Here is a 24,737-nt window from a genome sequence, read left to right as displayed (position 1 = left end):
AGGACGGTCATTAAGAAACAAAGGAGCCAGTCAGTGCCAGAAGAAAAAGTGATACAACATGACTAAGCTGATATTATCTAGCGAGAAAATAATACAAAATAAGATACAAAGATGATAATGTAATTACAATGACACTTTGCATTTGATATAATCTAGTTATTCTTAAAAAGACTAAGACTTTTATTATTTTTGAATTGCTCCATGTAACTGTCAAGTTACATAAAAATTGTGTTGCGTGCAGTTTGCAACCTGCAACTAGTTTCATGAAAGTTACACCGTGTACAGCTGGCCTAAGGAGTGATGAAGATTTGTTGAATTTTGAATAAGGAGAGCAAATGAAGTGTTAACAAACCATTATGTAAAATATTAGCAGGAAACAATTAATTACATATTATAGATTTATTTGAGTGTATATAGGCATTTAAAACAAAACTCTGTCAGTGGGCATGTTAAGACAGGCAGTAAATTTTCACTGAAAAGCCATTTTTTTCCCCAAAGGTTGAATCCAGAATTACCAACAGAGCAGAGAAACATCTCTGAAGGTCAGAAGGAAGTAACATGTGGAGCAGAAAACATCACAAAGAGTTTGGAGAACGGTAAGCTGGGCAGTATTAAATAGGAAAACATTCAAAGAGCCAGGGGCAATTGATAAAGAAGTTACAAATCAGCAATAAAGTAAAGATGCTTTGATGATATTAATATGACAGATCTGATATAATGTAAATATGATTTTCTCTTCACTTCAAAGCTGTGAAGTCTCAGGTGCTCTGTGACACAAATTCAGGAGGTCTGACAGCCAATGCATTGCAAAAACCAGATGAGACTAGTAATCTGGATGAACAGACACAAGATGGTGTGGAACAAAAAAAAAATGGAGGAGACAAGAGAAAAATGGGACACAGTGAAGAGGATGAGGTTCAGATGAAGATAGATGATGTATCAAGCCATCAGACTAGAGGAGAGGAGGGTGATGCAGGAAGTGTAAAGAATGGCACATCAAACAGTGAAACAAATTATAACATTAACTTGAAAACAAGCAACACTTGTGCAACACTGGGTGAAGTAAAATACAGTGGCAGGAAAAACTGCCGAGAACTAAAGACAGCACATATTCATTCAGCGTTCAGATTAGAGGAGAGGTGGGTGATGCAGAAAGTGTGAAGATAGGAAAAGCACAGTGTCCTGATAAGTCAAGTCATGGCATAAACATGACAACTGGTGTGAACCGTGCGACACAGAATGAAGTAATAAACAGTGAAGATAATAAACAAGTCATTCCAGCATTGTACAAACAAACACAATTATAGTGAAAGAAGATGATGATCCAATAAATCCTGAAGAAACGACTGATGGCTACAGAAAACAAAATCTGCATAAAGAGAAAAGGACAGACAAGCAAAGACAAAGAAGTAATAGGATTCAGATTACGTTTGTTTTTGCTCAAAATGGACACCGATTTATAAAAATGATCTCATTCATCACAGTGAAGTCTTATCAGATTGATACGTTTTGTCAATGCTAGCAGCTCTGTGCAGCTGTACTTAGCATTTAATGTTGTTTTTCTTCAATCATCAGTTGAAATAATGACTTATAAATGAATGAAGATGGTGTATTGAAACTATGTTTTTCTTTGTTTTAAGGGACTCAGACACATTATGGTCTGTATAATCAGGGAGCCACATGTTACCTCAACAGTGTCCTGCAAGTTCTCTTCATGACAACAGAGATCCACGACAGGTATGAAACAGCTGCTCTCATTAGGGGCAAATATAAGTACAAGGAGAGCAATAGAAAAATGAAAAAACATAAAATATAAAATATTTTCAGGAATCACTGAATCATAATAATTATATAATTATTCTAGTTGTTCATTTGGGTATATGTACAAACCCAATTTCCAAAAAAGTTAGGATGCTGTGTAGGTTAGCTCCCCCAAAAAACAAACAAGCAAACGAACAAAACAAACAAACAAACAAACAAACAAACAAACAAACAAACAAAAACAGAATGCAATGACTTGCAAAAACTTTTCAGCCTATATTCAGTTGAATACAGCACAAGGAAAAGATATGTAATAGTTAAACTGATTAAATTTATTGTTTTTTGTAAATATACACTCATTTTGAATTTGATGCCTGTAATATCTTCCAAAAATGTTGGGACAGAGTTTTTTTTTTTTTTTAATGCTTTGTTAAATAATCTTTTCTTTTAACAACCATTAGTCAGTATTTGGAGACTGAGGAAATAACTGAAGTGAAATTCTCTCTCATTCTTGCTTAATATAAAACTTCAAGTGTTCGAGAATCTGGGGGTTCTGTTGTCGTATTTTACACGCAACGATTCACCACACATTTTCGTAGGAGACAGGTCTGGACTGCAGGCAGGTCAGTCTAGTACCTGAACTCTTTTACTGAAGCCACATCGTTGTATCGCCTCCAGAATGTGTCTTGACATCGTCTTGCTGAAATAAACAGGGATATGCTGTCATCTGGATGGCAGCGTATGTTGCTCCGAAACCTGCATGTACCTTTCAGCATTCATGGGGCCTTCACGGATGTGACAGTTACCCATAATGCCATGGGCAGTAACACACCCTCATACTATCACAGATGCTGGTTTTAGAATGCTGGTAACAATCTGAATGGCCATTTCCATTAATGAGCATATTAAGAGAAGAAGTAAACAGTCTATTAACTGAGAAACTGCTCTCTCCCTAAAGGTTGGATCCAGAATTACAAACAGACCTTCAGCTGAGAAATGTTTTTACAAACCTGAAGAAAAAAACATGTAAAACAGTAACTATCACAAGAACATTTGAGATTAAGAATGGTAAGTTGGACAGTGACAAGATGCTTAAATGAAATGAATGTATTAGATTCATTTTGATCTGTATCTGTGTCCTTTGTCAGTTCATGAACAGCGAGATGCAGCTGAATGCCTGGAGATGATTTTACATAAGATCAACCCAAAGGCTTCTGAGGTGAGCACTTATGAAGTCACAATCTTATTTACAGGTTAACAAATCAGAATTGTGTTGTAAGAAATATTTCTCTCTCGAGGTTTTCCAAGGAGAGCTGACACGCACAACAAAATGCTCTGAAGGCCACATCATCATTGAAGAGACAAATCCATTCTGGACTCTTCCACTGTCACTGAAAGATGCCCATAATGAAACTATCAGTGTGGTGAGCTGACAAAGTTCAGAGTTCCAATTTAGTGCTTTAATGTGAATGCTGCATGCTGATGTGATATAGAATTTATTATTACAATTTTGTTTACACAGGAAAGCGGCTTAAAAAGGACTGTCCACTCAAAACCATTTACTGAAGACAGCAAGGTGTACTGCAACGAATGTAACAACAAAACAGAGGCAGCAAGTGTGAGTTTTGACCTTAGAATTAAAACAAAAACTGTAGGCAGGCCAAAGTTTATACTGGAATCAAATGAAAATTTTGAGATTAAAGTATACAGTGTTTAATGATGTCTCTTGTCTTATTCAGGAATGTAAGATGAAGAAATCTCCTCAGATTTTGATTCTACTCCTCAAAAGATTTAACTTGGACAACAACACCAGGTCATATGTCAAATCAGACTGCTGTGTGGATGTGCCACCTGCATTACAGATAGAGGCAAGAGAAAGTATTCATTATGTGATTTCTATCTGACTGGTGTTCGTTTTAACTGCTTTTATAAAATCTTTTCATGTACTGACTGTGTTCTTCATTGTAGAACAAGACGTACAAACTGTATGGGATGGTGGATCACACTGGAAGTCTAAGAGGTGGACATTACACAGCCACTGTCCTGTCCAGTGATGGCAGCACCTGGTACAAGTGTAATGATTCTTATGTCGACAAGGTGAGGAGGGTTTTACATTCAAAAGATTAAACATTGAATAGAAATACACTGACATCATTTGCTCTGCTTTTGTTGAATGATGCAGGTTGAAGATCAGCTGTTTGCAGAAACAGGGACTTACAAGTATGTTTGATAAAATTAATTTAATTGGATTTTATTTATAATAACCTGAGAAATATCACATCTATTCATAAGTGGTGACTATGTCTGTGGTTACCTTTTTGTTGTTCTATGCAAATAATAACTATAAATACATTTTTGTTCACCAGCTCTAGGACTGTTTATCTTCTCATGTATCGAGGTAAGATTACAAAATACACAAAGAAATAATTTAGGCTCTAAAATTAACAGATCATAGCTATATATATCTTTGTCTTCACTTAAAAGATGTGGAGGCCCAGAAGCTCTGTGAGACCAAGTCAAAGTCAGTGACAGATGGGGAAAATTCAGGCAAGGAATCTAAAGTCAGTCCAGGCCAATCTCTGTATACTGTAAGCTTTTTTTTTTCTTTTTTTTTCTCATGGGGGGGTTGGTTTTTTGGTTGTGAGAGATAGAGTTAGAGAGACTTTACTAGTCCAGGCAATGACATGACACCTACAACTTGAGGGCTCTCTTCTCTGTTTAAACTTAAAGTGCTCACAGCAAAAAAAAAAAAAAAAGACGTTGACCATAAAACTCTGAAAAAAATCATACATCATTCTGCTGACTTCAGGTGCACGGTGAAATATTTTGGTGATGTTTGATCCAACACACGCAAAAAAATGTACATACAGTGCAAATTACAGCATGATATTAAATATCACTTAGCCCTCCTTGTTTGACCAATCTGAACACCATCCAAAACATTTGATATCTACCATGTAGAGAATGTCAGTGTTGATTTTGGCAGCATTTTAATGAAGACTTGTGGAGATACAGAAGTTGATTGATTTAGCATATTTTGAAAAATATAGTGTTGGACTTTTGAATGGATTTGAACATTAATGACAATCCATTGAACTTGCTGAACCAAATTCAGCATTGTAGGATGTGTGGGTGATTTATTTAGATTTTTTGAAGTCTGGATGTCGAAATGTCTAAAAAATTAATTTGTTATAATAAGCCACAGTAAGTTTTATCAGTCATCAGTCACCAGATTTCATGCATTGAGTCACCCTTGATCATGCAAAATGAATTTTGTACAAATCCATGTAGCTGATTATGAGATCCAAGCGTTTCGCATTTGTGACTCCTCTTAGTGGCAGAATATCCCAGAACTGTTCATCAAATCTCAGACCTAGCATCCAAAGTGTGAGAGTTTTGAAGAGTGTTCATGTAAAATTGAACTTAAAGCTACAATGTCCAATTTCAAAACTGTATGGAATATCAAAATATTTTTCATCCAGGCGTGTTCTTCTACCAATAAAATGCTTATTGCTCAAAATTTGTAAGATGAGTAGAGAAAACTGATTTGTACATGGGGGTAATGAATAAAGGCCAAATGGGCGTTGCTTATATGGATAGAATTTAGTTTCTGAGATTTACTTTTGAAATGTTATAGACCAAAACATAAAGTCCTATGTCTCCTTATAACATTATTGCACCAATTGTCCAATGTCTTGTATTGTTATAAATATCCGATTTAATAGAAAAAACACAAGTACTGCTTCAACTTTGACAAAGCTAGAGGAAATTAATTCCTGGTTTACTTTTCTACCAGGTGAGAATTCCCCAGGAGCCAGAGAAAGCGGATCTAAGATCAGATGCGCCATCTGCCAAAGTTTGCTTTGTATTATTGTTTGTTGGTGTTGTTGTTGTTATTGTTGTAGGAACAGTACTCTTTTATACTGTTTAAAACCAAAATTAGTACATATTTGCAGGCTTTTGAAGCACAGTTTGAAGTCTGTTTTTAGACTTCTGAGACTTTTATCATCAAGAATTCGTAGGATGTAAAATGTTTATACATTATTCACCTGCTCCTCTATACAAGTTCTTATGACTAAATGCACACCTTCAAGCAGGTGAAAACTATGCTGTACTGCGCTGATGCACTGAGTCAAACTGAGTCAAAGAAAACCTGATACCAAAATAGTAATCAATAGTTTTTTAAGAAGACATGAAACTTGTATTCAGCTTCTTCACATCTTTAACAGTTTTTGAATGATTACTATTTTTGTTTGCGTTTTTTCTGCCTCTGTTTCTGATTGTTCTTTTTAAGTTAGTCAACCTGATCAATTTTTCATGTGACCACCCATGAAATGTAATGCCTAGAACATATCTTGTTAAAAATTTCCTCAAGTAAATAAATGTATTATGTCACTCTTTGTTGATTGGATAGTTGATAACACCTGCACAAGTTTCTAATTGGTGTATTCTTTTTAAGAGTCAGGACTTTTCACTAATTTAGTGTTAATAATTTCAAACTTGCTGCATTGTTGTCTTCCATTTATTAAATCAGATGAAACTGATGTGATTGGCCATGTGACACAATAATAACTGTACAGTTGCATAATTTCTCATTTTTGCATATAAAATAAAAAAAGTTCTTAATACTTCCATTGCATTATTTTAGTAACTGTTGTGAATGAATTATTTCATTTTGTTTGACCTGGTTTGTTTGAACAGGAATAGCTCCTCTTAAAGACACGGATACACCAAGAATTTTGATGAATTTAAAATATTTAATTTCAATTCATTTCTTGTATTATTGTTTTACAGGAAAGGATTAAATAGATGGTAAGGTTACAACTGACCCTTCACTAAACCCAGCCCACTTTAGTTAGTGCAGCTACACTGTCAAGTTTTCCAGGCTCGCACTGCACAAATAGAACTTATAGTGATAACAAGTGGTGGAAAGTAACAAGGTACATTTACTTGAGTACTGTACTGAAGTACAGTTTTTGAGTATCTGTACTTTACTTGAGTATTTGTGTTTTTTGGGAAACTTATGACTTCACTCCACTACATTTCTAGGAAGGTTGTTGTTACTCGTTACTTTTATGCGAAGCTTAGCTTTGAAGGACAGAAGGAAGCCAATCACAGTACCTGCTCTCGACCAGTATTGATGTAAAAGTGGAAATACATCATCTGTAACAAGCTCAAGCAAGCGCTCACTCTTTCATTCAGACAAACCTCAGTAATGGCAACGGCAGGAGAAAGACAAAATTAAATCTCAAGATGTTATTGTTTTTATTTGGGTGAAAAATACCACATAATTCATGTATATACTGCCCCTCTTAATTATTTAACAGACTTGGAGAACTTCAATCTAATTTTATGTGGTGATTTTAATACAGTTACATCAGAAAATGACAATAGCTGTTCTTTTTGTTTTGATTACATTTCTATGCTGAAGTTTTTATAGGTGTTTCTATAGACTTTGTGTAGCAGAGCGGTTCTACAAACAAGTCAGTGCATCATTAGGTGGTTTCAGAGAGTTACAAGGTTCTGTAAATGCACTGTGAAAACAATACAGCAACGTACTGATATTAGAAAATGAACTTTGTAATTTGTACTTTTGAATATTTAAATACTTTTAAAAGCAAGTAAAATTTTGACTGAGCAGCTTTCACTTGTAGTTGAGTATTATTTGACCAGGAGTATCTATACTTTGGGCCCCAGGCTTAAAATGTCCATTCTTCAACAGAGGAGGATCAATGGGAGGCTAGCAGTTCCACATTTTAGATTATACTTTTGGTCCTTCCCATTAAGACCTTTGATTAATAAGATTAATCCAAAGGCTGTAGTGTCCTTGCGTGCTCTAGAAGAGGAGTTAGTTTTCCCATGGAGACGCCAGGATGTAATTTTTACAAACTTTTCAATGAAACAATGTCAACTGAGGTGCAGCCCTCTTATCACACATGTAGTTCAGCTTTGGCATAAGGCCCAAAAATAATGTGCTATCCTATGATATATATATCATGAATTTGGATGAAATATAAAAATGTAAAAAATACAAAACATTATCTTAAATTTCATAATAGCAGTGTTTCTCAGGTTTCACATTTTCTTCTCTCAACTGCATTTTACAAGCTAAAACTTGCTGCACTATGAAAAAGGATAAAATTTCAGATTTTCAAGAACGTATTCACTGTAAATGCAAATAAATAACAAGGCAAAGAAGCTTTAATTTAAAAAATTCTGTAATTTTATTGAGTAATGAAAAGATTTATAAATAGATTCTGAAATCCACTCCATCCAATTTTTCACGTTATACATGAAGAATTTAGGATAATCAGTAGCTCAATAAATAGCATTCAAAGTACAATAAAACCAGATGTTCTCAAAGTGACACCAAACAGATTAATATTTTTCTCTCTTTTTTTGCCACACAGGGACAGAAGTCTATCTAGGAGCCACTCCTTCATGCCACATCTAGGACAGGTTCAGACAGGGAGACAGTGACTTCAAACTGATGATGAGGGACAAAACTCCTCTACAACAGCATATTCAAGGTTCTGGTTAAACACTCAGTGATTATAGTGTACTGTTTATATCAGCAGATAGAGAATCAACACAGATTACAGATAAACACAAGTGCAGCTGGATTTAAATTTCAGAGCTCAGTCTTCCTTCTGTTTTTCTTCTGAGAAGTTTCTTCCTCCTTGTGGAAGACTTTCCCATCAGGCTGCTTTCTCCACTTCAGGGTGACTCCACTCACTCCATTCTCCTTCAGTCTGTCCTCAAACTGCATGAGAAACACAAGTGGCGGCCATTTTTATTTGTTTAACAAATTCTTCTGTCATATTATTTAGTGATCCTGAAATAGAAATCATTCATGATGTCTGCTGTGTGATGAGGCTTGTTCTGGTAAAATCTTAAGAAAACACATGTACTTATATTCATGTCTGGAGTGTTTAGCTGTCATGCTCTGATGATAAAACAATAAAAGCAGCCATTTAGTTTTATTCTATTCATGATAATATCTCATCTGAATCCATCATTATGGCTGCTTTGCATTCTACTATTTTACTAAGCCAGATAAGCAAATAAATTCAAACTTCTTTCCGTTACATCTGTCCTCGGTGTATGAATGGCTGGATTTTTGAGACTCACCTTTTTCAGGATGTCTGCTTGCACAGCAGGGTCATTCAGATCCACAGAGGAGTCTCTTCTTATCTTCACCTTTAATATCTGCCTGTGTACTGGGGCTTAAACACAGAGAGGACGAGAGAAAACAAACGTGAGTTAGCTCTGGTATTAGTTCTGTGATACCTTCTTAAAAAGGTAGACAAAGTACTCAGAAATTTTACTCAAGTCATAGTAGAAATAGAAATACTATGTTCCAATTAAAAGTCTTGCATTAAAATGTTTACTTTTAAATAAGCATACAAACAAACAAAATCACATATATTTTTTTGTTATTTCAAGAAAACAAAGCTATTATTCTCAAGATGACAAGATAAATACATCACAAAAAAACAAGCTTTGTTATCTCAAGATACTGAAATTATTAAACTGTCTTATGATGTTTTAATTTGTGGTTCTCTCGAGATAACAAAACAACACAATATTGAACCTGCCAACACGTCTTAAATTGTGGTTTTAAGATAAAAAGCTTGTTTTCTTGATATGACAAGATAAATGTACCCCTTACCATGAAAAATCAAGGATAAGGACATGATTGAGATAACGGCATACAGGCATATGTACAGGCAATTTCAACTTCCATTTTCCTCTGGGGATCAGTAAACTTCTATATATTTCTTTATCAATATGTCTTAATTTGTGGATTATATCTTGTATTGTTTTGTATTTGTATGTAAGTTATCCAGTTAATGTGCACTCAAACCACTCACCAGGTGGAGGGGCGCTGTAGCAGACAAATGGCAAACTAGTGTAACAGGGAAAAAACTTCCATTCTCCTGAATTCTGCAAAGCAGCAACACCACACACCACACTGTTCGAGCCAAGTGGTTTTCGACCTGTGTACCAGTATCTGAATGAGAAGCTGCTGCCATCAGACCAATAAATGTTAGGATCTCTGAACAAACCAATCCATGCCCATCTCTGTGGCACCATCCTCTGGATCTCCTGGCTCTGAGCGTCGTTCGTCACAGTGGCCAGGTCTCTGAAGTTCTCCCTGCAGTACCTCTGACCACTGGACCAGTTCAGATTTTCGTTCACCATTACAAATTCAGGATTCAGCTGCGTTCCTGCAGTTTTGGGGAGAAAAGATTTGTTGAGTTGGCACACTGAACTTTAAAATAATCATTATCAGAAAGTGAATAATGCTTTGCTTTCTTACCATTATTACAGATGACCGGATATTTAATTCTGCAGTCATCATCCCACCATGGATCATTAACAGTTCCAGTGCACACACAGAACTCTTGGTCATGGTGAAAATCTGGTTCTTTGTTTACCCATTTTCTATATTCAGCTCCTCTCCCTGTGTAGCCGTCTGACCACTTCCAGTCCATTTGACTGTACAGGCCAATCCAGACCTCAGAGCTGTGACCAGCAGATGAAACTGTGCTGATCAACTGGTTCATTTCTTCAGTGTTTTCGATGGTGGCCAGGTCTGTGTATTTCTCTCTGCAGTAGTTCTGAGCTTCAGTCCAATTCATTCTCTTAGAAACAAAGTGGTACTGATGGAGAAGGCATGAGGAGAAGATGACCCACCCTGAGGACGACAAATCTAAATGTTCAAATATAAAGTGGAGTTTGGCCAAAACTTTGTATGACACACCAAAAAAAAAAAAAAAAAAAAAAAAGAAACAGACAGACAGACACACCGGTAAAAAAAAAAAAAAATAAAATTAAAAAAAATGCTAGGACTTAACAACAGGCAGCCAGGTAGCTTGTGACAACAGCATGTCTGTGTTGTGTCACTGTTATATGCCAAGCCCACACCACCACACAATGATGGAAAAATAAGCGACATAATTCTAGAGTTTTCTGTGCTTAAACTTGCATTCAGCAGTAGATAATTGTCATTTAGTCTGTCACTATCCATAAGAGTGTCTGAAAATTGTTTTCTGACAGACTCTGGGATGAATACAGTTTCAGTCTCCAAAATAATACAGTGTTTTGCAGATCCTCCACCACACTGCAAGAGCCAGCCTTAAAAAAGGTCAATCCAGCCACTTAGCCACTGAGTAAATTTAGTCTACTTCCTCTCTAACCTTTCTCTGCCTATAGAGAGAACAATGAAAAAACCTGACTGATAAAATTAGAAGAGAATAGCCTTACAATGAAATTAAATAAAATGCAATATATATATTTGAACACAACATTTGAAATGCTGTGTGTTCTCTGAAGGTCTACAAGGTCCAGAGGGTTCCCCTGTGCTTAAGATTACAGCTGTAACATACTGTGTAATTACTCCCGAGTTACAGGGTAATTTTTAAAAAATAATGCACAGTACCAACACCTATATGTAGGGAGTGGGGAATTTTACAAAGACTTTATGCTGTAGTTATTTTTTAACTAATGGTACCTATTGTTTTATTACAGGGTAAGTATGATCGGTAACACTTGTTCTGTAGTTACTATCTCAAACGCCCAAATAAATACTCAGTACATCATACTGTAATAATGGAATAGGTACCCAGTAATTAAAACATAACTACAGCATAATTACTTCATAAAATCCAAAATTGTTTCCCCTTTATTCCATCTTGTCACCCGCTTCCCTCATATAAGTATTGGTATGTACAGTGCTGGTACAGCATTATTTAAAAAAAAAAAAATACACTATATCTCTGGAGTAATTACACAGCATGTTGTAATATAATATAATATAATATAATATAATTATAAGCACTGTTAGACATTATTAAAATAATAATAAAATTCACTGACCTGAGAGACACAAGACACCCAGCAAGATCCTCTCCATCATCATGCTGCTCTGTGGACTGTGTGTGTCGGTTTGCACCACTGAGAGTTTCCACTTTTCTTTCCTTTACATGTTGTCATGCAAATAAATTTAAATTCAACATAATGCATCTGTTTTCCGTTACGGGCAGTACACTGTCCTGATGCACTTTTTATGCAAAAAGCATTGTGATGGTAGGCATATGAAAATGTTCCACAACACAGTATCAGTTCGTACACAAAGGGCCTTTTGAAGCCAGAGATTGTTTTAGTCACATATTTGCCAGGCACAGAAATAGGGATTCCAAAAAGGTTCTTCCTGAAGGGAAGAGGTTCTACCCAGGGTGGACTAGGACAAAACAAAACAAACAAACAAACAAAAACAAGGTGGTAAGGACCCAGCTTAAAAGGCAAAATTCTGTAAAGTTTACACAATTTACATGTGTTACATAAGATAGATCACATGCTCTCATACTTCAGTTATGATACATGCTTACAGGCGTCTTCTTGACTTCCCCTGTTAAAATACTCAGGAGGTACTACTTGTGTAAAGGTGGCCAAAGTGTAGCATATACATGAGCAATTCACAGCAGATAATACATTTAACAATAGAGGTGAAATACATTTGGTGTTCTCACATAAATCCCACAATAAATAAAATCCCACAAAAAATAATGCATCATATTTTATATGTTGATCACATGTTTTGTTTGTAAAATCCAAATAAGTAGTCACTAAAGAACTGGAAATGTACTTGAGTAAAAAGTACAATATTTTCCTAAAAGTCTTAACATGAAAGCAGAATCTGTATTTGATGTCTGACATAAACAGGTGCTTATATGTGAACACATTTCCTGCATGTTGGGTTAAATAACAGCAAAATAGTCACATTTCTCCAGCTGTGATAAAAAAAAAAAAAAAAAATCTAAATATGAAACAGATATTTTATATATTGTCATGTTGTGCAGCTGAAAATCTGCAAATTTTGCCCATGTAGGTAGAGAAATGTAAAAGTCTGCACACCTGTATGACCTTTCATGCAGAATTTTAACCTGCAGATTCTCAGAAGTTGTAGCATCCTCTATAGATCAATACAAAAATAACACTGAACAATGACTACACTGATGACAGGTATTCTGTGAGTAGAAGTGTTTTAATATCAAAGAATGAAAAGAGGGGAAAAAAAATCTTTAAGTTTTAAGATGAAAGCAATCAATCCTTTAACATACATAGGAAGTTTAAACATTTCTTTTGGTTTTTCTGAATCTGATATTTTATGAACTCATAGAAAAAGCTTCAGTTTTTTACCCCTGCCTTGAAAGTCTAATAAATGCATACAAAGGGCTGGGGTCGGTCAAAATTAATTAGAAATTAAATCAAAATACAACAAATATCAACAGTAAAAGAAATAAACAAACACGAGACACAGCACAGTCAGTGAATTAGTCGTTTTGGTCGTCCAACATGAATCCAGACTGACGACCTGGAGCTGGTTTCACAAAGATATTTTAGACTGCTGTTAGACCAGTCTTTAATGTTACTCTTAGATTAGTTTAATGCAAATAAAACACACATTGTCCCTGTTACCATTCACTTGTTACAAGACTTTTGAAGAAGAAGAAGTGGAGTGGAGTGAAAGGTGGTTTGAGACAGTTTCTCAGTCAGCCATGTTTTTTTTTTTTTTAATTTCCAAGAAGTCAAAATTTTTCTAGAATCTGTGTCAAATTAGTACAAATTAGAAGAGATAGTCAAGAACTAGGAATTTTGTGCAGTGGATGAATTTAGACGTCTCTCTTAAGTCTAATGATTAGTTTGATATAAAACATAATTAAAGTCTGTCTTTGTGAAACTGGACTCATGATGAGAACAGATCAGGACATCAGCCTTCTTGAAGACTCAGTGGACGTGACTTAGTCCAGTCATTTTACTCGACATATTGACATATTGACAGACTGGTTAGCTGAATCCTTTTACCTCTATTCTCTCTCAATAGAATTTGGGATTTTCAGGATGATCAAAACTCACTACTTAACACTGCTGTGCTGCTTGTCAAAATGCACATATTAAACATTTGAAAAACAAGTGAGCTTTGTTTCTTTTCACAGGCATTATTATTGCTAGATAGAGACAGAGTAAAAAAAAAAGTGTCTAAATAAATGATTGGGGGCCCTGGGGCCAAACACATCAGCATTTCAAATGTAATGTTCAAATATATATATTGCATTTTGTTTCATCTCATTGTAAGGTTATTCTCTTCTAATTTTATCAATCAGATCTGGTAATATATGGGATAGTTGGCTTCTTTCTTTTTGTTTTCAGTAATAAGATGAAATGTTTAATTTGAACTTTGGTTCAACTATCAATCCACAAAGAACAGTGGAACGGGACTTGAAAATGGGTCAGTAAAAATACAGTATAACACAAACAAGGCTTGGACCAGCTGATATTCTTTGAGAAGTGGTGTCCGTCACATCAAGTGCAGTTTCCACACACAGGATCAGATTAAAGGTTTCATTTTACATTAAAATCACAGCAGAGTGACACTTCAGAGCTCACTGTTAGGGCATTTGAGCTGATGAAATACAGCTCCTGTGTCCTGTGTCCTATCCTGTGTCCTGTGTAAAATGTGTCCCAGTAGGCAACAGATATATCCGGGGTAGGTTTAAAAATAAAAGAGCCTTTCCATACTTCGGCTTTTGCCCTCCTTGTCACCCATTCCACCATCTCCCTTCCCTGGACCGTATCCTCCTCCTTGCAGGAGCAATGTAATGATAATGTGTGACATGTGTCTGATTCCATATTCAGTCAGCAGACGGTTGTCCTCCAGGCATTCGCTCCCGAACATCAGTTGAACTCCTTCTGTAACACACACACACACACACACACACACACACACAGTTAAAAACAGGAAGAACACATCTTCATTGTTCTGACTTTGTTCTGTTCGTATGAAAAAGTTAACTTTTTAAACTCAGACTGTATACACTTGGTGGTGAATTCTTCATACTACAACAGTTTTCCTAAAATGACATAAAAAAAAAAAAGGCGATATAGCACCTTGCCTACATTTTGAATGGTCCTATACTGGATATCATCTAAAGGTAAAACCTGCCGACTTACACTGAATTTTGGTTCAGCAGATAAAAATTTAACGTTAACTTTATGATTTATGTGTTATAGCCTCTAAGTGTCAACTGTCAAATTACAATCGTGAACATGTGAAGGCCGTGTGTGTAACTGATTCTACCTGAGAACGGACCCGTTCTCTGACATATCTTCTCCTTGAGCTGCAGCACTGTGATCCTCTTAAACTCCTCCTCGGTGTCACACAGGTCCATGATCTGCTCTCCACGACAATCGACCACGACAACCCTCACAACCATTTCTGTGGTGTTTGTTTATGAGCTTCTTATGCTTTCCTCACTCGGTGCTGCTAACACAACAGTGTGCGTTCGTGTTCACAACGACACCGATGAGTGAAACACTTTCACTTTCACCCTTAAAATTAAAGTGACATACACCAGCCTTTTACTTACAAGAAAACTAACATGTTTTAGGACTTGTTCTCACCTAGAAACCTTTATTAGACTTTACCCTCACATAATTGTCATTTATTTACTCTTAATGTTAGAAGTAGTTTAAATTGCTCTACTGTATTAAATGCTCATATCCTGGCATCTGACTTTGATGTATTTTTTTAATCCTCTTAAGCACATTTTATCACATAATTTTGATAAAATGTGTTATAAAAATAACATTATTGTCAATATTTTACTTCTAAAAAAGTAGAATTAAGTCCTTGTGTTTATAACACGCAGTCCCTCCAGAAAGTGATGATGCTGCGATCACAACAGTTCATGCAAATTCAACCAACACCTGTGAATTCTGCGCTAGCGAGCATTTTTATTCCAAACTCTGCAACTTTTCCGCAAATACGTGTCAATGGACCTACTCAATGTTTTGTTTTATTATCAACCATTTTTGCATATATATATATATATATATAGATAATAAAAGAAAACGTTGCATATATATACAAGATGCAAAACATTTAATCAGAACAAAACATGGCTGATCACAGTCAGTTCATCTTTGATGGCAGCGCAGGATCAACAGCCACCAGAGTCAAAGGAACTAAGTTTGCACGAGTCTTGTTTGTATGTCAGTGCAATGTTAAGTCTGTAATCCTGTAAACAAAAGCCCACTGCTCTGAAAATACAAACTCTGGAGTTTCAGTTCAGTGACTGCCTGCCAGACTCCATTAACATGTTGCTCAATTTAACAGTTATAAACATCTACTCCCTCTAAAAGGTTATTAATCATTTCTTACAATTCATAAACAGACAATCATTCCACAAACATTTGGCATTAAGTTGAAGTCTAACTAACATGAAACTGCTGACAAAAACACAAGTTCCAGCCTGGAAGAGAAATTTCAAAGGACACTGCAGCTGTAGCGTTGTTTTCAGAGAAGTCAGTATTTCAACTTAACATGCTTCCTTAATCTTTGATTACAGGGCATAGTTATTTTATGATTTATTACAGTAAATATATTACAAATTTGTCCTTTACAAAAAAAGCTATTCCAGTATAGATATGACCCCCATTTATTTACTCCCATGTCAGTATTTTGTCTTTGTTTATGTTCTCTGCAGGATTTCTTTTCTTTGTAGGACTTCTCTCCAACTCTCTCTTTGAACTGTTTGATTTTCTGTAGAGGTTTGGTGAATAGCGACAACCGGTGGTTTCATTTGTTCTTATATGACTCTGCAAGTGTTCTGTCGAGTGTAGAACTGAAGAGGACGAATGGCCCCTGGAGGAAAACTGAAATGCATTTACAATGAATGAACCACACCTTCAGTGACACCAGCTACTCTTCTGTTTTTACTCTTTCCTTCTGTTCTTACATCTGCTATCTCTGACTCCGTTTTGTTCTTCACAACTTTAGTATCTGCAGGTTTGACTCTGTTTCTTCTTTCACTCGTTGTTTTTGTGCCTGTCTTTGTAACACTGTTGTTCGGTGGTTCCCAGACAGCCCCAGGCGCCTTCAGTCTTTTCTTTTGGGATTCATGCAGCTGCTGCCTCTTTCTGCCTGTTTCATCTTTTTGTAACTTTGCAAAATTTGACATTTGTGTTTGCAGATTTGACTTGTAACTGTCTCCATCCTCTCCAGTGTGTGTCTGGGGCATCATCTCTCTGTGTGACCTCACGCTCGATGCTCTCTGGTTTAGCTGTTTTTCCAGTTCCCTAGAAGAGTTTGGCAGTTTCTCCTGAACCATGTCATCGTGGCTCTTCTTCCCTCCGTTGCAGCTTTGATCCTTTAGCTGATGATGATGAACAGGAGCCTCTCGTCTGTCTGCCTCGTCATGTCTTCCTTCAGCCTTGACCTCTGAATGTGCACAGAAAGCTCTCTGGTCACCTTCATCAGTCTTCTCAGGATTTCTGCTCACTTTGAAAAGAAAAAAAAGGAGGTTATTTCTATCAGGAACAAACAGTAGAAGTATATAGACAGAGGCATTCTATCCCAATCAATCATAGTAATTAAGTGCATTTTCTACAAAATGGGTAGGAAACATTTGTAAGTCTATGATTGTTTCTTAGAGTGTCTTCAGTTGCGATGTTTTTGGGAAAAAAAACTCTCAAACTTAGAAAGGTTGTTAGACAATGCCTTGGTCTGTTGTTCAGCTGGATTTTGAACAACCAATAGTGAGGCACTTTTGTCTTCAGAGGTTGACAGGGGCCTTTATGGTCGAAACATTTAAAATAGCACAAATACATTCATTCAGGCTGAATAAGAATTAAAACAGAGCGGAGCAAAAATCAATAAATCAAGAATACTGCATATTTGCAAACTTACTCTTCCTGTACATGAGGAGATAAGCTGTACAAGACCTCAAAGACTTGTCTCTAGTCCCAAATATTGGCTGTTTGTCCTGTAGAGTTGAAAATTACATCACAGTAAATGTTAAACTTCATGTTTTTAAGTGTTAAACCAAGTGAGAATTTATGACATTGGAGTGCATATAGAAAAATGAGCCTCCTTACATTTTTAACAGTGTCATCATTGAAGTGATACCACGCCTGAGTTTCAAAAGATTTGATTTGTGCAGTATAGTGACCTCCTGCTAGATTACCAAAGTGGTTGACCAAAGCGTAGAGGTCATATGTGCAGCCCTGAAGAGAAGGAAATAGAACAAAGTCATGTTAAAGAGAAACAATTTGCTGCTGGAATAAATATATAAAAACATACCTCTATGTGTAAAGTTTGGGGGACATCCACTTTGCAGTTAAGTTTGACGTAACACCTGCGCTTGTAGTCAAAGCTAAATCTCTTCAGCAGGAGGGTCAAAACCTCTGGAGTTTGTGTTATCTCACATCCCTACAACACATATGAAAACAGCTGCATGAACAAGACACAGCTGCAAAGTCACCAATCATACTCATGACTTTCTAGTAGCACAGTAAACTCTCCTGTGAAAGCAACATCTAATAACATCTAAAGTTGGCTAAAGTTAGTCAAATTGGCGAAACTAAGCCTGTATAGCAGGTTATAAAACAAATGAACACATAAATCTTCTCAAACGTGGATATTTTCTTTTTTTTCTTACTGCACTTGGACAGTAAAATGAACATCTTTCGGTTGAGGACAAATCAAGATATTTAAGGACGTCATCTTGAACTTTGGGAAGCAGCGAGTGATTTTTTTTAAAACCATTTTCTGACATTTTATGGAACAAACAATTAATCGATAAATCAAGAAAATAATCAGCAGATTAACCAATAATGAAAATTAATTAATTGCAGCCCTACAAACTATAAAAGGTAAAAACTTAATTTAACTTACAAAGTCTGCATCTTGCTTTTCTTTGCAGTGGTTACAGTACATCTTGTTGTCCCCACAGACTTCCCCCCCCTTGAAGAATACCTCCAACCCTTTCTCCTGTAAATACAGTATATTTATTCATCCAGCATGTGATTTTTGAAAATTGCACAACTCTTATTCTTGTCAAAGGAAAGCAGATTACCACGCTGTAGGTTTGACAACATGAATCTTCCACCGCAAGTGGCAGAATCCAAAAAAAGCTACTGGAATCGTTCCTCTCCCTGCACTTGAGGCATCTGGTCATGTGGTTCAGCTCTCCCTTGAACATCTAGACACAAAAGAAGAATAATGAGTGACGTTCAGTGGGTGCTGTGAAGCCCTCTTAAAAAGGCTGTTTAAGGAATATTGCCCTGAAAATCTATTTTTTTACAGTATCAGATACTCTCCTCCATTAGGCTCGAGCCACTCCTGTAACATAAAACTCACCTCTAATCTGTTGAGCTTTACCAGTGGTGGAATGTAACTAAGTACATCCAAGTACTGGAGTTTGTACAGATTTAAGGTATCTGTACTTTACTACGGTATTTCCATTTCAGGACACTTTATACTTATATTTAACAACATTTGAGAAGGAAACATACGTGTTACTCCATTACATTCATCTGATAGCTATAGTTATTTTAATGATTAAGATTCGACATGCAAAACTTTTGAAGAATTGTATAATATGATACATAGAGGAAAATGTACCTACACCACTGTATAGAAAGTATATAGAAATTAGTTACTTAAAAAAAAATAAACAGTGACTTTTTCCCTTTATTATGCCTTTATTAATAGGCCAGCTGAAGATATGACAGGAAAGTTTAAGTCACTTTTCAAGCAAAAATGCCGAACATTTCATAGTTTCAGCTTGTCAAATGTGATGATTTGCTGCTTTTACTTCTCTTTAATTACAATAAATTGAATAATGAAGTCTGGACCGGTCTGGACTGTTAGTTGGAAAAAACAAAAGCATTAGTTGCAGATATATGCAATATAACAAACTAAACGACAAATTGCTGCTTAAACGTTAAAGCTACTACAAGGCCTGACGTCTAACACAATTTGAACCATATACAAAAAAATCTTAAAGCTGCTACAAGAAGTTTTAACTGGTAAAGAAACTGGTTATGATCTCTAGCGAGGGAATTTCTTATTTCTGTACGGTTGTTCTTAATGCTTGCCACTGGGTCTGATTATTTGTGACATCAGATGAAACTAGTCTATGTTTACATTTTCCCGGGCAAAAGTTATAGCAAGTGATGTGTTAGCCTGTTGAAAAGAAGCAGATAGATTAGATATAGCTGCTATTGCTATTTTGTGATTATCATGGTAGGAATACCTATGCCTAAAGGGGTTTCCAGTATCAACAAAATATGAGAGTTCTTTGAAGTGGCTTTAATGCATAAACAATAATAATAATCTAATGAGATACTACATATAATATATCATTAGATAGACTAGATACACTAACAGCTCATACTTTTGATACATGTTCCTGATACCAGTGGTGTAGTTTTACCTAAAAGCACACTATGCAACTGCTTTGTTGCTCTCGGTCATGTTGTTCCCTCACTCCATTGAGTCTATAGGTCTACCGCCTTTTTTCTCGTTTGTTGACTCAGGGAGGAGGTGCCAATTTTGAACAAAACTGCACATTTTACCTTTAAGTGACATTTTCAATGCAGGACTGTTGCATGTAATGATTAATCTATTACTAGAGCTGCAACAATTAATTTATCTGAAGAAAATTAGTTGCCAACTTTTTTTTTCAGTTCATCGTTTTGGTCATTTTTCAAGCAAAAATGTCAACATTTGCCGGCTCCAACTTCTTAAATGTGAGGATTTGTTGCTCTTCTTTGTCATTTATGACAGTAAATGAAAAGTCTCTGGGTTTTGGACTACTGGTTGGACAAAAAAGCAAGCAATTTTCAAAATTTTTTGACATTTTACAGACTGAGCTATTAATCAGTCATGAAAATAACTGGCAGATTAATCACAATAATCAGTAGTTGCAGCCCTACAGCATTTTGTTAGTAAAGGATCTAAGTACTTTCTCCATCACTGATGCTTATGCTCAAGATTTGCCAAAAAATCGCTTCGTTGCCAATAAATTGCTAAATACACTAGTTCCTACAGAGCCTCAGAATTATGAAGATGCAACAGCACGACACAGAAGCCATGTTGTTGAGAAATCTGGAGCATAATTAACATACAGAGCAACAACAGGGAAGCGGGTTCTGCACCAGGAGTGGTTGGACAAGTTTTCATTGATGACTTGCTCTGAGTCCGGGTCAAAGTGTAAATCTATTGATGTGAATCCAAGCTGATGACAACTGATATTCTCTGTGAGGGAGCTAAACACAAACCTTTCAAAGACACCTTTTCAGTCTAAGTGTGCATTTGATGCAAAAATGATCAAATATTCAATTATTTTCATGTCCAAGGAAAAATATCCCAATTAATTATGTAAAACAGAGGCTTCTTTAATGGGTTGTTTTGTGACTCGAACTTGTCTGATTGTGTTGTTGGTTTCAGTTTGTTAGGACAAAGTGTTATGATATACTACCTCTTTTTTTTTTCTGCAACCTTATATAATGCAAACACTTTTTCCATTTGCTGTTGTTAGTTTTTATTGTGCTAAATTATCCTCTGAGCTAACCCTGGAACATTTTCATTTCATTTTCATATTCTTAAAGGTCACTGTTGATTATTGTGCGCTGTATCAAACAAAGAAACAAATGAATTAATAAATTTGTTTCTACCTTGGCTGCCTCTGGAGTGGTCAGACACAGGATCTTCTCAAAATACTCAGCAGCGTCACGTTGCTTGTATACTGAAAGTAGGAATGAGTGGACAAATAATGTTTTTCACTGTAAGATAATGTCATAACTAATATACAATAAATGCAGTCTCTGTGAGTCAGTACCAGGTTTAAGACTTTATTGAACACTATAGCATCTGCAGCCACAGTGTGATGTCTCAAATTCACTCTTACCGTTTGTGATGCCCAGTTTTTCTGTGATGTGATGTGTTTTGGCAACACTTGTCTGTAAATCAGAAAAAAGTCTTTCCAGATGTGGGTCAATGGTTGTTGAATCTTCACTGCAACATCTGTGGCATGGTGAGAAATACAGGTGTGACTTTATCGAACATTTAACCAGTAAAGCACAGATTTCATGTCCCATCTTAGAGACAAATCTGTCTTGAAGGGATAATTTGATATTTTGGGAAATGTGCTATGGAGAATATAAAGCTGCTGGTTATCTTAGCTTCACATAAAGACTGAAAACAGGGGGAAACAGCTGGCCTGACTCTGTCTGAAATGAAAAAATCTGCCTAACACCACCTCTAATTAACGCACACAATACTGTTTTGTTTCACCTGAACGTATAAGTGTAACGTTGCATGGCTGCACTTTCATAACAGCTGCACATGGAGATGCACAGGCCATGCACCTAAGACCGGAAATACACTCGCTTTTAACTACATGTTTGCATATGCATCCATACACATCATGGCTGTCTTGGATATTCTGCAGCCGTTAGGAGCATTGGTTGTGCGAGTCATCAGAAATCAAAATGCAAACTATTTAACTGCAATGCGTACTTTTGCGTTCTTTTTGAGCTGTCCAGGCCTTTTTATTTGTGGTGATAACCAGGGCATTTTAATGTTTTACAAATATCTGTCAGGCCTCGGAACACCTAGTTTGAAACAGGGACAGTCCCAGACAAACTGGGATGACTGGTAACTGTACCCATAACACAGGAACATTTCTTAATTAGTGAGCTAATTAGTGGTGTATTTTATGACCTTTGGACAGAGCTTGACTAGCTGCTTGCTCCTGCTTCCATTATTTATGTTAAGCTAAGCTAACAAGCTGCAGGATTCTGCTATACATTTACCCCTCAGACATAAAAGTCCTATCAATCTTATTGTGTAAATCTTGACAAGAAAGCAAATAAGTGCATTTTCCACAATATTAAATGTTAACTTTAATGTACTATAAAGAGCTGAAGAAACTATTTTCCAGTTTTCACTGAATATGACTATAAAAAAAAATAATAAAAAAAATAAAAAGACAAAACAAATAAAGCTGACGTTACAAACCGTTTCACAGCTTCCCGGAAGTCTTCAGTCAGGAAAAGCACCTGGAGCACGCTGTTCAAATAACACGTCAAACCCGGACTGTTGAGGCCATGGTAATCTACAGACACATCAGTAATATAAGAGTAGTATATGATTATCTTAAAACAAAGAAATATATGAGTTATGTGCATAAACAGTTTAATTTTATGTCATTTACCTGAGATGTTCATGCTGTCTAGTTTCTCTTTGAACTTGTCTACAAGGTCATGATTCATACTGATGTCTTTCAGCTGAGAGTGTTGACATTTCTTTTTTTCCAGATGGTTTGATTCAGCCTGTTGAAGTTAGAGACACTAAGCAAGTTACAAACAAAAATCCACACAGTTAATTACAAAACACATGTAGAAGGAGAACCTTTGGGACCAAGGTTTGGTTTAAGTGTGGCCTTATTTTACACTCACTGTTTATAGGTAGAAATATAATCATTAACAACAACAGAACAACAGCGAGTGGTAACAACAACCAGAGGATAGCATTACAGGACTCGTAAAACTAGTTTGCTCGGCTTTTACCTGGATTTTGATATAGTTTTGTTAGATAATAAGAATGGCAGAGAGGTTCTTCTGTTGCATTAAACTCCATGAGGGTGGATGAAAAATATTTTTCTCGTGTGTAGAAATCACTTATAATTTAATAACACCAGCAATATTAAAATAGCTCTACTTAAATTTTGACTGGAGATTTTATTTTACCCATTGATCTGCATGTGGTTCTTTTGACTCTAAGCTCCATATCCACTATAACAATAACATTGTTTTTATACATCAGTGAAGGCAATCAGTGATAATAATCCAGTAATTCAACACTTTGACAGGAGACAATCTGCTGCATAACAAATACTTTTGCTTTTGATACTTTCAGTACATTTTGCTGCTAATAATTTTCTTTTGTTCTGCATCTTCTTGTATTACCTGTGTTGTGTGTGCTCATAAGTAGTGCTGAGTTGAGTTTGGACTTTTACTTAAAATTAGAAATTTAGGATAGGGTTGCAAATTTTGCGCATTTGTGCAATTGTGTGCAATTGATTAACCTAAATAATAATTAATCAGATACAAGCACAAGTCTTTGAATCAGTTTAAGGTTTGTGTAAACAATTCCAGGGACACGTGAGTTCTGTAAAAGATTCAAGCATGAGGCACAAACAGTTCAAATGAACAGAATAATTAAACAATAAGGCTCTCGCTCCAAAAAGCTGGTCCTCATTCAACAAATGGAGAAGTGGTAGCCTAAACAAAACAGAGACAGAGCTGTTAAAGCTGTATTGGTATCAGCGTATATGTTATCTTTTATTTAAATGTATCTATTTTATTTCTGATTTGAGTTTATATATTTTTATATTTGTGTTACTAATTATTTATGGTAATATGGAATTTATAATTATTAAATGTACCAGTGACATGATACGGTTTATTGTTAAACTGTAAAATATCCTGCCTCATATAACCACATTTTTACACTCTAATATCATTATCAGCATCTGCCCCAAAAAATCAGTATTAATTTATGATGTATTATTATGTATTTAATAGTGATTACCTGACTGATGATTGGACATTAACATCCCTAATGTAGGACTTGCAACAGAATGTCTGTTTTTATTTTGTGGTACTTTCACTTCAGTAAAAGACCTCAATACCTCTTCCACCTCTGCTAAGTATATTTTATGAAAACATAACGTACAAAATTCACGTGAGAAGCAGGTCGATGTATGATTTTGCGTGACAACAACACGATGAAACAAACACCGCAGTGAGTGAAATCACAATTGAGATTACACACAATAAACCCGCGAAAGCAGTTGCTTTTTCGGCTGTTACGGAAACTCATCCTGCCTGTCCATCCTCCATTACCCAGCGTCCCCAGAGGAGATTTTAGTGATAGATCAAGCCATAATTAGGCGATAATAAACCTGCTGCAAAGTTATAAACCCACGCACACTATAACTCACAAGGTCCGATAATACACGGTGACTTTATGTTTGGTTATGTGGTGAAATGGGAGGGTGAGACACGACGACACTCACCGTGCAGCCTCTCTGACGGACTCCTGCACTTTACTTTCACTT

General features: G+C 36.0%; 3 protein-coding genes across 6 annotated transcripts; 1 reads left to right on the top strand and 2 right to left on the bottom strand.

Moving 5' to 3' along the window:
* Positions 1-111: 111 nt before the first annotated feature.
* On the top strand, positions 112-6,389 carry LOC146305742 (ubiquitin carboxyl-terminal hydrolase 12-like). The gene is made up of 13 exons (XM_084713131.1): positions 112-119; positions 499-596; positions 1,641-1,737; positions 2,720-2,829; positions 2,910-2,980; positions 3,060-3,185; positions 3,284-3,379; positions 3,501-3,629; positions 3,730-3,858; positions 3,944-3,981; positions 4,128-4,159; positions 4,246-4,349; positions 5,558-6,389. Exons 1-13 carry the CDS (start codon positions 112-114, stop codon positions 5,690-5,692), a joined length of 1,173 nt encoding a protein of 390 aa, XP_084569257.1. The 3' UTR covers positions 5,693-6,389.
* Positions 6,390-8,043: 1,654 nt separating this feature from the next.
* On the bottom strand, positions 8,044-11,716 carry LOC146305741 (secretory phospholipase A2 receptor-like). The gene is made up of 5 exons (XM_084712362.1): positions 11,644-11,716; positions 10,085-10,462; positions 9,636-9,992; positions 8,893-8,987; positions 8,044-8,524 (listed from the first exon to the last, which is right to left on the bottom strand). Exons 1-5 carry the CDS (start codon positions 11,684-11,686, stop codon positions 8,393-8,395), a joined length of 1,005 nt encoding a protein of 334 aa, XP_084568488.1. The 5' UTR covers positions 11,687-11,716; the 3' UTR covers positions 8,044-8,392.
* Positions 11,717-16,273: 4,557 nt separating this feature from the next.
* On the bottom strand, positions 16,274-24,735 carry LOC146305740 (ubiquitin carboxyl-terminal hydrolase 50-like). 4 transcript variants are annotated; one of them, XM_084711583.1, is made up of 12 exons: positions 24,696-24,735; positions 22,830-22,947; positions 22,634-22,730; positions 21,522-21,637; positions 21,289-21,359; positions 18,684-18,809; positions 18,503-18,598; positions 17,909-18,037; positions 17,704-17,832; positions 17,516-17,591; positions 16,566-17,107; positions 16,274-16,471 (listed from the first exon to the last, which is right to left on the bottom strand). In XM_084711583.1, the coding sequence occupies exons 2-12, from the start codon at positions 22,885-22,887 to the stop codon at positions 16,406-16,408; spliced, it is 1,506 nt and encodes a 501-aa protein (XP_084567709.1). In that variant the 5' UTR covers positions 22,888-22,947; positions 24,696-24,735; the 3' UTR covers positions 16,274-16,405. The 4 variants fall into 4 exon arrangements, with proteins under 4 accessions (XP_084567709.1, XP_084567707.1, XP_084567708.1 ...); XM_084711581.1 differs by having other exon boundaries at positions 16,350-17,107; XM_084711582.1 differs by having other exon boundaries at positions 16,350-17,107; positions 24,621-24,698.
* Between the last annotated feature and the right edge of the window lie 2 nt (positions 24,736-24,737).

Source organism: Lutjanus erythropterus, chromosome 23 (genome assembly GCF_056507025.1).
Source record: "Lutjanus erythropterus isolate fLutEry1 chromosome 23, fLutEry1.hap2, whole genome shotgun sequence".
In the NCBI taxonomy this organism is placed as follows: domain Eukaryota; kingdom Metazoa; phylum Chordata; class Actinopteri; order Lutjaniformes; family Lutjanidae; genus Lutjanus; species Lutjanus erythropterus.
This window is presented reverse-complemented; position numbering and strand designations above follow the sequence as displayed.